The 15,167-nt window shown below is 31.4% G+C and overlaps 1 protein-coding gene across 3 annotated transcripts in view; it reads right to left on the bottom strand.

The window, feature by feature from the left end:
- The window catches only part of LOC126878656 (zinc finger protein OZF-like), a 110,693-nt gene that overhangs the window by 11,985 nt on the left and 83,541 nt on the right, over window positions 1–15,167 (bottom strand). Inside the window, exon 2 of one of the 3 annotated variants that reach the window (XM_050641634.1) lies at window positions 2,667–3,348. In XM_050641634.1, coding sequence (XP_050497591.1) covers window positions 2,667–3,348 — 682 coding nt within the window. Of the gene's footprint in view, window positions 1–2,666; window positions 3,349–9,234; window positions 11,500–11,566; window positions 14,863–15,167 lie in introns of those variants that run through there. The other 2 variants (XM_050641626.1, XM_050641576.1) reach the window with 2 other exon arrangements.

The raw sequence follows: 15,167 nt of genomic DNA on the forward strand, positions 1-15,167 counted from the left end.
TTAGAAACAATAAAACTAAACTCATCCCCTCTTCTTTCATGTCCAAAATGGTCGGCCATTTGTTTTAAAGCGAAACAGTGGTGTAGTTTGTTGTAAAAAGTGGAAGTAGGTTATAGTTAGTAAGGAAGAAATAAGTCGCAGGTCGCAAGACACATAAAATATGTACACCTGGTTCCAAAAAAAACTGATACGACTCTTGACGCGTATTTTGTAGAAAATTGAGCAGTGTATTTTGAAGGATAAATACTTAATATTTACATACTGTCAATGTCACTGCCAAATCTTAAAATTTGTCAGATAGCTTATTCTGTTCCACGGTTATTAGACTTTATTATTAATACTTTCTCCGCAACTGAGGGTATATTATCAACTGTATTGTTTTTAAACAATAGATGATAAAATAAAAATATTGACAGTTCAAAAATGTGAATATTATTGCATTGTGTGTGGCCTAAGTTTGGGCTGAAAACTGAAATTTATTACATTTTTACAAAATTTTGGAATATGTCTAATTACGTAGACCAATTTTAACAGTTGTTTTCGATACAGATTTAAATCATCTACAAATAGTTTCTAATGTCTTTTGATGTCAAATAATTAGGGAAGCTGGAATTCAACAGTTTAGAATTTTACATTGAGTTAATGCAAAATTGTGACGCATGTCAAAATTCTCAATGTATTTTAATTGTATTCTTTTTTTTTTCGAATCCTGAGAAAGCTAATAAATATGTTTGAAAAATTTAAACTCAGAATGAAAGACTACATTATTACCGAGGGCTGAAAGTCCCTGAAAACTTCTATAATATTTATTTTAATAAGTTACAGGGCTGAAAATAAAAAAAAAGTGTGATATTTAATTTCAAATATTTCATTCAATAGAAACTGCTTGTTTATTCTAAGGGGCATTCCGCCCTCGGTAATAAAATGTAATCTTTCATCCTGCGTTTAAATTTTTCTAAAATACTTATTAGTTTTTTCATGAATCAGTTGTTTGTTGTTTGTTTATTTTATTATTTTTCTGTCATAATAAATATAATGTCAGATCAATCAAATACACTGCTCAACATGATGAAATCTTACTAAGAGTCGTATCAGTTTTTTTAGGAACCGGCTGTACAAACGAACTGGTGATTTAAAAAAAAATATTTTTCAATTGCCAAAAGTCTGAAATTTTAGGGCGCGTGAATTATTTAGACCTATTTTTGTTAACATTATCAATAAAGTTGGGTGCGCAAGTGTTTTTCAACCTTGTCAGTCCGAAATAACCAAGTACCTTTTATTATTTTATTAGACAAGGCGAAAACGGCGGGTTCGTTAGAAAAAATATTCCCATGAGATTTTTTTGCATAATCACATTCGTGAGACATCCCAGAATAAGGTTCAAGAAGTCGCCCACGTGAAAAGTGGTCCAATTTTTTTCTAATCAAATTGCAAAAATCAATATTTTTGGCACGTACAAATTTTTATTAGGTTTCTTGCACCATTCTGAACAAAAAAGGTCTCTTGTAATTTTTCTCTAAAGTTGATCGATTTCGAGTTATAAACAATTTAAAATTGAAAAAAAAACGAAAAATGAAGATTTTCAAGTTTTAATAAATTGGTTAAAAGTTATTATGATGAAAGTGACTAAATCAAAGTTTAAAGCCTTTAAAGGTGCATCTTACTTGCACTCACATTTACAGCCGCGTCAATAGGCTCTTACGGCTTATTGTTAATAATTAAAAATAACAGCTTAGTAATAAATTAATGACACAAATTTCTTCAGGATCATGTAGGGGGGGGGGGCTTTAAACTTTGATTTAGTCACTTTCTGACTTTCATAATAATAATTTTGAACTTCTTATTAAGTCTTAAAATGGCCATTTTTGCGTTTTTCAAATTTTAAATTGCTTATGACGCGAAAACCATCAACTTTAGAGAAAAATTACGAGACCTTTTTTATCCATAATGGTCTAAAAAACCTAAAAAAAATTGTCCAGACCAAAAATAATAATTTTTGCAATTTGAATAAAAAAAATTGTTAAAAAATTTTGACCACTTTTCTCGTGGGCGACTTCTTGAACCTTATTCTGGGGTGTATTACAAATGTGATTGTGCAAAAAAATTTAATGGGAATATTTTTTCCAACGAATCCGCCGTTTTCGCCTTGAATATATGGTTACAAATACGTATCTACCTATCATAACACATGTAAAAATTTGTTGGCCTATATGGAGTATGTAGAAGAGTCATTTTAATTTAGAGTTTGTTTATAATTAGTTATTAATATTATTTAGTCTCCATTTAAAAAACCTTTTTAAGCTATAAAACTTTCTGCACTTAAAGTGTCTTTTAACATGGTTTTAAAAGTACCTCCACGGCAGCTTTAAAACCAGCTGCTTAAGAAAACAAAGTTTTAAGGTTTTTATTTTTGGTTTTATTGACCTCCTTCAGTGTGGGCCCTTTTATGCTGAAAGCGGTTTTATTGCAACCTTAAGGTTTACTTAAAAACCAAATGATTTTAATTTTAGTTTTATTCTACAGTTTTGAAGCGTCCTTTAAATACTTAATAAACGCATTCGGTGCTACTTGGGTAGCCAATGCCAATCAGACAATTGAGTTTTCGTTATGATAACGCTCGCATTTTCAGCTTGTTATGGATAAACTGCTTAAAATAACTGTCTCACCTGTGGGTTGTTTTTCCAGTGTGGGTTCTCAAATGCCCTTTCAAATGACCTGCTGTAGTGAACTGCTTCAAACAAATTTCACACTTATGTGGTTTTTCTCCAGTGTGCATTCTCAAATGCACTTTCAAATGACCTGCTTCACTAAACTGCTTAAAACAAATTTCACACTTGTGAGGTTTTTCTCCAGTGTGCGTTCTCAAATGCACTTTCAATTGACCTGCTGTAGTGAATTGCTTCAAACAAATTTCACACTTGTGAGGTTTTTCTCCAGTGTGGGTTCTCAAATGTATTTTTAAATCACTTGCTTGCCTAAATTGCTTTAAACAAATTTCACACTTGTGTGGTTTTTGTCCAGTGTGCAATCTTATATGTTGTTTCAAATTACTTTGTAGGTTAAACCGCTTAAAACAAATTTTACAGTTGTATGGTTTTTCTCCAGTGTGCACCATTAAATGTCTTTTCAAATCCCTTGAACGAATAAACCGCTTGAAACAAATTTCACACTTGTGAGGTTTTTCTCCAGTGTGAATTTTCATATGTTCATTGAAATAACGCTTCCTAGCAAACTGCTTAACACAAACTTCACATTTTAATGTACTTTCTTCAACAGGTTCACTCATATGTTGTTCTTTATTACACATTGTTTTCGTAATTTCCAATGTGCTCTCCTCTTGGGGCAAGCCTAAAATAAAAACTAACATATATTTTTCGCCAAAAATTATAGCTGAAATGTGGGAAAGACACAATCTAAATATTATTGATTTATTTACGGGCAAGCCTAATTCAGAAATATTATTACAGTAAGATTACAAGCACAATATTAAATTAAATGAAAATAATATGATTAATTAAATAACAGTACTACCATTGTATAACTAGACCGGACACGCGCCAACTCGTAACTTTTAATGACAAAAATTTTCAAATCAAAATGTACACCGGCCAATTCGTAATTTTTCTATTACCTGACCTGCCAACTCGAAACTTTCTTCAGGTGAATTCGAAACCATTGATTAAATCTAATACCTTAAATCTTAAATCTAAACCGAATGTTTCTTGGTTTGCTTACAAACATTATATTTGTACAGGGTGAGGCAAATAAAGGGCCTATTAGAAATATCTCGAGAACTAAAGGCAACAGAATAATGAAAATTGGAATAAAGGGGTTTTGAAGGATGATCTATTAAATGAAAATATTTTCATCTCTTTGCAACTTCCGGTTATACCGGAAGTTGCTTATAACTTCGTTTTTTTAAATGGGACACCCTGTATATTTTTACATTTTTTCGATTCTCTTCGATGTCTTCTTTCTTAAAATATGAGGTTTTGTAATATTATACAGGGTATTTTAAAAGATAATTACGTTTTTTTTATTAATTTCGTAGCAAAATTAACACCCTGTAGAATTGTAGCAGTTTGACATCTAAAACTCTACTTACGTTCAAATGATTTTTAATATACTCTACTATTGTTAAGAATCATTAGTAAAGCTAAATTTTTAATTTTAGTATACAGGGTTGGTCGAAACTCGGAATGAGTATTTTCTGAGTTTTCTTAAATGGAACACCCTGTATTTTAGTATTGTAATGAAATGATATTTTATGGTATTTTTTTATTTCTTAAGCATTCCCTATACCTAACTGCTTTAATTTGTGCTTAATTGTTAATCGCACCAACAATCTTAACTAAGTAGGTATTTCGATAGCTAAACCATTATTGGTAATTTTAAGGACCAGTCTGGATTAATATGTAATATTTATTTCTGAAAAATTATTTGGGATTGAGTATTTTCACGGCCAACCTAATAAAATTTTACGTATTTTTTGTTGCAATTAATGTTTAGCTTGAATCACCAATAACTCACAAATTAAAGCAGTTAGGTATAGGGAATGCTTAAGAAATAAAAAAGTACTATAAAATATCATTTTACTACAATACAAAAATACAGGGTGTTCCATTTAAGAAAACTCAGAAAATACTCATTCCGAGTTTCGACCAACTCTGTATACTAAAATTAAAAATTTAGCTATACTAATGATTCTTAACAATAGTAGAGTATATTAAAAATCATTTGAACGTAAGTAGCGTTTTAGATGTCAAACTACTACAATTCTACAGGGTGTGAATGTTGCTACGAAATTAATAAGTAAACGTAATTATCTTTTAAAATACCCTGTATAATATTACAAAACCTTATATTTTAAGATAGAAGACATCGAAGAGAATCCAAAAATCTAAAAATATACAGGGTGTCCCATTTAAAAAAACGAAGTTATAAGCAACTTCCGGTATAACCGGAAGTTGCAAAGAGATGAAAATATTTTCATTTAATAGATCATCCTTCAAAATCCCTTCATTCCAATTTTCATGATTCTGTTGCCTTTAGTTCTTGAGATATTTCTAATAGGCCAGTTATCTGCCTCACCCTATATATTATTATGTACCTATAAAAAATACCAAAAATTTAAATATCTTAATAACATAATTGAAACAATATTATAGTGTTTCATTAACACGTGTTATAAATATTATTTCCATCAAGTATAGCTCTACACGAGCTTGGTTTTTATCAAGTAATTGTAAATTCAATATTTAGATGTTTAGCAATTATAAATTATTTAAATCCATCTGTTAATTTAAAAGCAAAGATATTTTCCATATGTTTATTTTAAGTCTAAAAGATTATACCTTTATTTAGTTACGAATTCACCGGTAGTTGATTAGTTACCGAAAAATTAACTGAGGGCCAGAGTTACCAATTGGCCTGTAATTAGGATGGGGGATTAAAATAGTTCCGAATTCACCGGGACCCACTAGACCAATAATGTGTAGATAAACAATGGTACGACCTAAGTATTAAATAAAACAAAGGAACAAAGGACAATATTTTAATTCACAAAAGACAGTCTAAAAACAGCACATTTAACAATCTTAAGGCGATTAATTAAACACCAGAAACACCGTTCAAAACAATTTTTGCAGTTTGATCTTTTTGAGAAAACTACTTAAAACAATAGATTCATATTGCCTAATTTAAAAACGTAGGTATTAGTGATGTAACGAATGTAATTTTTTGAACATTCGCGAATACGAATGCGAATATCTGCTACCGACAATCGCGAATGCGGATACGAATATTCATTTTTTAATGTGTTTCTATTTAAATAATGGGTTCTAAAGTTATAATGAGAAGTTAATTGATATTTAGTGTAAATCAATCTGAATCTTAAGCTTTATTACATTTAATACCAAATAATAAAATAAAGTGAAGGCTGATAATGTGATTATACGAAAGATACCTTTTCTTAATAAAAAAATCAGAAGTGAATTTTATTGACCCAATATTATCTCGAAAGTTTTTTTTCTGATATGCGAAATCGCAAAACATTCGCGCAAATTTCGAGAGTGCGGATGAGAATATGAAAAAATATACGAAAATTAGCGAATGCGAATATTCGTTACATCACTATTAACAAAGAATATACAGTTAGATTCAGACTTAAAAGGAACATAGCGAGCTCATACACAGAGCCTCGAACCTACATTTAAAATAGCGGACCAGTTAAAAGTTTGACACGACACCATAAATATAACAACGATAAATTATTTGACACGCAGCAAACAACATGCTTCTTTTGCGAAGCCCTCTCCCTTTCGCCCGAGTCGGGCTGAAAGGCCTGAAAGTAGCCGAAGAGCGTACACTGATCGCTTAACAGGGTTATCACGTCTCTCTAAAGTCTCTGCATTTTCAAAATTAAAAGCGTGTGCATAAAATTTCGGGTTAATGTTTAAATGCATATTTTTTCGAATCCTGAAAAAACTAATAAATATTTTTGAAAAATTTTAACGCAGAATAAAAGATTACATTATTACCGAGGGCGAAAGTCCCTGAAAACTTCTATAATGTTTATTTTAATAATTTACAGGAATGAAGAAAAAAAAGAGAAAAGAGACTTTTTGTTTATTCTAAGGAACTTTGGGCCGTCGGTAATAATGTAATCGTTCATTCTGCGTTTAAATTTTTCAAAAATATATATTAGTTTTTCAGGATTTGAAAAGGACTATTGTAAACCAAAACCATTCGTTTTTAAAATAAATAAAAGTGTGCCCTGTTCCATATTTGTCTTTTATCATTACTCATTTGTTGGTGCCGCTATTATACTAATGCGTTGTTTTGGCATTTTTCGGATTTTAAATCGCTTATTACTTTAAAACTATTATCTTTTGAGAAAAATGTCAAGAAACTTAGTTTATTTATAATGTCCCAATGAATCTAGAAAAAATATTTTTCGGAGGAAAATTGGAGATTTTTGAAATAGAGCTCGCCGCTCTGGCAAAAAATCGGATAAACATGCATATTTAACAATTAAAAAACAACGATATAAATTAAGGTTAGACGCGATCACTCTTCAGAATCTTGAAGATGAATGTTTAATCTTCAATTTAAGTATCTGGCAACCTCAAAAATACTAATGTAAATATGAGTTTTTAAACCTCGAAAATGCGTATTGTCGTATTTTTCAGATGTTAAATCGCTTATAACTCGAAAACTATCAATTTTTAAGAAAAATTGCAAAATACTTTTCTTGTTTAGAATGACCCAGAAAACCTAAAAATATATGTTCCAGAGCAAAAAAACGTGATCTTTTGTATTTGTTTAAAAAAATTGTTTAAACAATTTCTGCCCAAAAATTCCGCCCGGTACCCTTCAGATTTGTTTAAAGGGGACTTTTTGAATAGGAATCCACAAAGAAACCGAATCAGAAACTTTTTCGGACGGGAGCGGTCTCACCACATGGACTAAATTATTATTACGATAATATTACTATTTACGTATAATAGAGCACTATTATCTCTGTTACTATAATACAAAATAGATTGGCATTTTTAGTTGAAGTAATCATTTCCAACAAAAAACGATAATTTTGGCAACATTGTACCATTCGACATTATTCGACTTTCAGTTACTATTCTGCTGAAATAGTTCAGAATCCAGTAGCCCGCTTGAGTATTTGATTTTTATGATATAATTATTTGACAACTTTTTGTTGTCCAACTGCGTGAAGCGGAATTACATGTAAATTGTATGTTCCATTTAAAGATGAATGTATCTGTATACTCTCCTAGAACAAGAGTTTATATGGAAGAGATGGTCACGTTTATCTGTCACTTCAAAATACTCATTAATACTCGTCCAGAGGACGACTGCATAAACTCAAATAGCCAACGACGCGACGCGGCAGCCTAAACTATTATTAGGCTTGGGGGAAAGAAATACGAACGGAGCAATTTTAATTTGCATCCATAGTCCAGAGAAATAAGATTTTTCTCGTGACACATCCCCCTCCAGGCCGAAACCAAATATTTTTGAGTAGTATGGACATCTATATTAATAACCTTTATATTTCCTGCAGGCGATTTTGATGATATACATAGTTATAAACAAATGAAGATCAAAAACCGGTAAATTTTCGCTTTTTTCGTCTATAACCAAAAAGTTAAGCATTTTAATGAAATTTGAAAGTAAGAATCTCATAAATCGTCTAAAAAATTTCAATATGGCGTCCGCTGAATATGTCTATCCTTATTGGTTGCTTAGAAAATTGCAAAATAAATAATAAATTTTGAGTTTTTATAAATATTCATAACTTATGTAAAAATTAACTTAGAACGTTCTTATTACACGAATTGCTGAGACTTCTGGTGCTTAAATTATATTTTAAATTTCAAAGCAATTGCTCAAATAGTTTAAAAGTTATTTAATTTGTTTATCCCAAATTTATTTTTTTTTGCAACACTATAAGTCAGAAAATTATGAGGTTACAGTAAGACTTCTGACGTTTATACTATTGACTTAATTAAAAAAAAATACAAAAAGTAATTTTAATCAGTGTAAAATTATTTTGCAAAAACACGTCGATTTTTTGCTTACTTATAAACAATTAGAATAACTTTTTAACCGTTACCCGTAGAAAAATTATTTTTTTCATATTTGGAAAGAATGAATTTTTATACACATTTAGAAAAAAAACAATTGTCCTAGGTCAATTAGGGACGAAGGTAGCCCCCCCCCCATTTTTTAATTCACATGTTTTTGCAAAATAATTTTGCAGTATTTAGAATTATTTTTGTCATTTTTTTTAATTAAGTTAATAGTATAAATTTTCTTCTTTCATAAACTATCCAAAGTATTAGTGTAACCTCATCATTTTCTGACTTATAGCGTTGCAAAAAAAATTAATTTGGGATAAAGAAATTAAATACCTTTAAAATTATTTGACCAATTGCTTTGAAATTTAGGGTATGATTTAAGCACCAGAAGTCTCAGCATTGCGTGTAATAAGAACGTTCTAAGTTAATTTTTACATAAGTTATGAATATTTATAAAAACTCAAAATTTATGATTTATTTTGCAATTTTCTAAGCAACCAATAAGGATAGACATATTCAGCGAACGCCATATTAAAGCTTTTTATACGATTTATCAGTTTCTCACTCTCAAATTTGTTTAAAATACTTAACTTTTTGGTTAAAGACGAAAAAAGCGAAAATTTACCGTTTTTGATCTTCATTTGTTTATAAATATGTATATCATCAAAATCGGCTGCAGGAAACATATAGGTTATTAATATAGATCTCCATACTACTCAAAAAATTTGGTTTCGGCCTGGAGGGGGTTGTGTCACCAACAAGATATTTTTTTTCCTTATTTCTCTGAACTACCAGATCAAATAAAATTTCGATGCCATTTATTTGCAAACTGTTTTTCACAATAAAATCTTTATTTTTAATATATTTAATTATTAAATTTATAATTTAAAAACTTAAAAAGAGGTATGAAAACTTCAATATTAAAAGTATTAATTTTTTTTATCGAACAAGAGATGTCACCTTGTGCTTTCGCAGGGCATGTGACTATTGATGATCATGTTTTCATTTTTCAAGAATAAAAAATTTGGGAAAGGGAAATAAATTTACGTAAATGGAAATTTAAAGAAATTGATTGGATAAAAAAAGTTTAACGAAACAGAGACAGTTCCTTCATGTTAATCGCCAACGTCAAGGGGACTTGATAGGGCACATTAAGAAGAAGGATTGGATAAGAGATTAGGCATCAATAACATAAGTATTGTTTATAACAATATTTTCAACGAAAACTTTTCGTTTATAAATTCGCAAAGTCTGTGTGTTAAGTGTTTCGCACTCAACACACAGACACACTCAACACATCGCAAAGTATTTTTCTACCTTGACAGTGCGAAATAACCACGTACTTTTTATTATTTTATGGTTACAAATACGTATCTACCTATCATAACACAAAAATTTGTTGGCCTATATGGAGTATATGTAGAAGAGTCATTTTAATTTAGAGTTTATATGTTTATAATAAGGTAAATTGTCTTTAAAAGTCTCCATTTAAAAAACCTTTTTAAGTTTGCTATAAAACTGTCTGCACTTACAGTGTCTTTTAACATGGTTTTAAAAGTACCTCCACACAGCAGCTTTAAAACCAGCTGCTTAAGAAAACAAAGTTTTAAGAAAGTTTTTTTTTGGTTTTATTGACCTCCTTTAGTATGGGCCCTTTTATGCTGAAAGCGGTTTTATTGCAACCTTAAGGTTTACTTAAAAACCAGATGGTTTTAATTTTAGTTTTATTCTACAGTTTTAAAGCATCCTTCAAATATTTAAAAATAAACCTGTTCGGTGCTACTTGGGTAGCCAATGCCAAGCAGACAATTGAGTTTTCGTTATGATAATGCTCGCATTTTCAGCTTGTTATGGATAAACTGCTTAAAAAAACAAATTTCTCACTTGTGAGGCATTTTTCCAGTGTGGGTTCTCAAATGCCCTTTCAAATGACCTGCTGTAGTAAACTGCTTCAAACAAATTTCACACTTGTGTGGTTTTTCTCCAGTGTGCATTCTCAAATGCACTTTCAAATGACCTGCTTCACTAAACTTCTTAAAACAAATTTCACACTTGTGAGGTTTTTCTCCAGTGTGCGTTCTGAAATGCACTTTCAATTGACCTGCTGTAGTGAACTGCTTCAAACAAATTTCACACATGTGAGGTTTTTCTCCAGTGTGGGTTCTCAAATGTATTTTTAAGTCACTCGCTTGTCTAAATTGCTTTAAACAAATTTCACACTTATAAGGGTTTTCTCCGGTGTGTATTCTCATATGTGTTTTCAAATGACCTGTTTGAATAAACTGCTTAAAACAAATTTCACACTTGTGTGGTTTTTGTCCAGTATGGGTTCTCAAATGCACTTTCAAATGACTTGTTGTAGTGAACTGCTTCAAACAAATTTCACACTGGTGAGGTTTTTTTCCGGTGTGTTGTCTCATATGTGTTTTTAAGTTATATGCTCTCATAAACTGTTCATAACAAATTTCACACCTGTGTGGTTTTTCTCCAGTGTGCATTCTCAAATGTTTTTTCAAGTCACTAGCTTGACTAAAATGCTTTAAACAAATTTCACACTTGTGTGGTTTTTGTCCAGTGTGCAATCTCATATGTTGTTTCAAATTATTTTGTATTCTAAACTGCTTAAAACAAAGTTTACACTTGTATGGGTTTTCTCCAGTGTGCACCATTAAATGTCTTTTCAAATTGCTTGAACGAATAAACCGCTTGAAGCAAATTTCACACTTATGAGATTGTTCTCCAATGTGAATTTTCATATGTTCATTGAAATTACGCTTCCTAGCAAACTGCTTAACACAAACTTCACATTTTAATGTACTTTCTTCAACATGTTGACTCATATGTTGTTCTTTATTACACATTGTTTTCGCACTTTCCAATATGCTCTCCTCTTGGAGCAAGCCTAAAATAAAAACTAACATATATTTTTCGCCACAAATTATAGCTGAAATATGGGAAATTTGACACAATTTAAATATTATTTATTTATTTACGGGCAAGCAATATTATTACAGTAAGATTACAAGCATAATATTAAATTAAATGAAAATAATATGATTAAATAACAATACTAGAAATAAAACAAAGGAACAAATTATATTTTAATTCACAAAATGACAGTCTAAAAAGTCGGATTTATGTTAGGACGGGGAGTGCACGACACGAACCGAAAAACAATAGACGGCGCACGTCGACGGTGTCGCAGCGTTCCGTTGTACGATAAACTAGTCAATGCTTTTAACAAACGTCTGTCTCAAGAAACTCGTATAAGGCTGTATAGAACATTGATAGTCCCCGTTCCCACATGTGGATCAGAGGCATCGACGCTAACTACAACAGATGAATCCGCTCTATCGATTTTTAAAGGAAAGGTGCTATGCAAGATATTCGGAGCGGTATGTGAGAACGGAATATGGAGGCGTAGATATAACTTTGAACTGCAGAATATCTACAAGCATACGTTTGGTGGAATTCTACATATTATCACTGTAATTAAGCGAAACCGCCTGCAGTGGGCAGGACATGTAGCCCGGGCCCCTAAATCGAACATGATAAAAAAGATTCTAACAGCTCAACCCGTGGGAATGACAAGACGGGGTAGACCAAAGTTGAGGTGGATGGAAGGGGTAACACAAGATGCCGAGAAGATCGGAGTTGGCAACTGGAAAATGCAAGCAAGAGACAAAACAGAATGGCGTAAAACGCTTGAGAAGGTCGAGGCCCTCTAAGGGCTGTAACACCAAGATAATGATGACTAATATGATGATAATGATGAGCGCGCTAATAACCGGCAAGATAACGCAAAATATGTAAAACATCATTGTGAAATGAAACTAGTAGAGGTGGAAATTATCATAATATGTAAACGTAAAAATGTACATTAGTACATTTAAAAAAAAATAGTACTCGTACATTACATAGTTTCCCACCTTTAGACGCCTGTGACATGAGTGTTTTATAAAATTCTCCTGTCATATTGACAGTACTCATACCGACACGTCTAACGTGGGACACTATGTAATGTACTGTTAATTTGTACGTTTATATCGATAATTTCCACCTCTACAAGTTTTATCTCTCTTTACATACTTCACAATGTATTGTTTCCATCTTTTGCGTTATTTTGCAGGTTATTAGCGAGCTAATCACTGTATATGTTATATACAGCGTGTCTATTTAAGTTGGAAACTTATTATTAAGAGAAACTTTTATTTTACGAGAAATAGTATATTGTACAAGTGAGAAAAAAGACATTTCTCACGACCGCAGAAATTTGTTGACACGAGCCGAGGCATGGTTCGAGTGCCGCAAATCAAGCGCGGGAGAAATATGTCATTTTCCCATGTGTTGTACATTGTACTTTTTCTATGTACGTTTTTTTCAGGAGTTCAAACTTCAAAATTAAATAATTTGCGTGCTTTTAAGTAGGTATATTATATGCATAAATTGAAATAAAATACATATACATGTAGGTATTTAATATTCTTAAAATTTATATACGTTATTTATTTAAAATTCTAATTAACAGTGTTATTTTTTAACAGTTTTGAAAGGTAATTCCTGGTAAGTTTTGTTTCAACACATTTTGTTTGACAACATTAATTGTGTTTGTATTGTGCATGGTACCATGGAAACGGCGATCATATTTACGAAAACTGCGGAGAACCCGTAAAAAAATATTTCTCACTGCGATGGGCGACTTTTCTCACTGCATGAGAAATTTTCCGTTTTTAATGTAAGTAGTGAGAGAAGTTACACATTGTATAACATCCATAAAAAAAAATAAAAGTTTTGATAAAAAGTTCTGCCTGGTTCACAACCTAAGATTCAACCATGACATATCAAATTTTATCTATATTATAATATGAGGTAGGTAGGTAATTTTATTCGAGGTATGAATTCAAAAAATATGAATTTAGCTCAAGAGTAAAATACGTTTATAGTAAACAATATTTATATTAGAAGGATATAATTGCACATTAAAACATAGTAAAACATTTAAATACGTAAATAGTTTTCGTTATGACATTGCTCGCATTTTCAGCTTGTTATGGATAAACTGCTTAAAACAAATTTCTCACTTGTGAGGTTTCTCCAGTGTGGGTTCTCAAATGCACTTTCAAATGACGTGCTGTAGTGAACTGCTTCAAACAAATTTCACACTTGTGTGGTTTTTCTCCAGTGTGCATTCTCAAATGCCTTTTCAAATGACCTGCTTCGCTAAATTGCTGTGAACAAATGTCACACTTGTGAGGTTTTTCTCCAGTGTGCGTTCTCAAATGCACTTTCAACTGACCTGCTGTAGTGAACTGCTTCAAACAAATTTCACACTTGTGAGGTTTTTCTCCAGTGTGGGTTCTCAAATGTATTTTCAAACAATTTGAAGTAATAAACTGCTTAAAACAAATTTCACACTTATAAGGATTTTCTCCGGTGTGTATTCTCATATGTGTTTTCAATTGACCTGTTTGAATAAACTGTTTAAAACAAATTTCACACTTGTAAGGTTTTACTCCAGTGTGAACTACCATGTGACAATTTAAAGAATATTTAATAGCGAACTGCGTCAAACAAATTTCGCACTTGTATGGTTTTTCTCCAGAGTGAATTCTAGTGTGTTCACTTAAACGATCTTTTCGAGTAAACTTTTTAAAACAGATTTCACACTTGTACGGTTTTTCTCCAGTGTGTAATCTTAAGTGTTTTTTCAAACTGCCTGCTTCACTAAATTGCTTAAAACAGATTTCACACTTGTAAGGTTTTACTCCTGTATGGATCTTCATGTGTTTATTTAAAGAATATTTATGAGCATACTGTTTAAAACAAATTTCACAAGTGTGTAGTTTTTCTCCAGTGTGCATTCTCAAATGTTTTTTCAAGACACTAGCCTGACTAAATTGCTTTAAACAAATTTCACACCTGTGTGGTTTTTGTCCAGTGTGCAATCTCATATGTTGTTTCAAATTACCTTGTAGGCTAAACTGCTTAAAACAAATTTTACACTTGTATGGTTTTTCTCCAGTGTGCACCATTAAATGTCTGTTCAAATCGCTTGAACGAATAAACCGCTTGAAACAAATTTCACACTTGTGAGATTTTTCTCCAGTGTGAATTTTCATATGTTGATTGAAATTACGCTTCCTAGCAAACTGCTTAACACAAACTTCACATTTGAATGTACTTTCTTCAACAGGTTCACTCATATGTTGTTCTTTATTACACATTGTTTTCGTAATTTCCAATGTGCTCTCCTCTTGGGGCAAGCCTAAAATAAAAACTAGCTTATATTTTTCGCCAATAATTATAGCTGAAATATGGGAAATTTGACACAATCTAATTCAGAAATATTATTACATATAGTGCATTCACTGAAGGTGGATATGAGCTATTACCTCTGATTTCGTTGAACCTCCATCGATTTGCTGAAAAGTTGGTGAGTGGTTAGAGGATATCTCAAGGAACAAAGGTGACATGGTGTTAACTTGCGCTTTTACCCTGGGGGTGGGTGCTACCCCTTCTCGAGGGTGAAAAATTTTATTAAAACTAATTCTATAATTCTATAGAGGGACA

Source organism: Diabrotica virgifera, chromosome 1, assembly GCF_917563875.1.
Source record: "Diabrotica virgifera virgifera chromosome 1, PGI_DIABVI_V3a".
NCBI classification, from domain to species: domain Eukaryota; kingdom Metazoa; phylum Arthropoda; class Insecta; order Coleoptera; family Chrysomelidae; genus Diabrotica; species Diabrotica virgifera.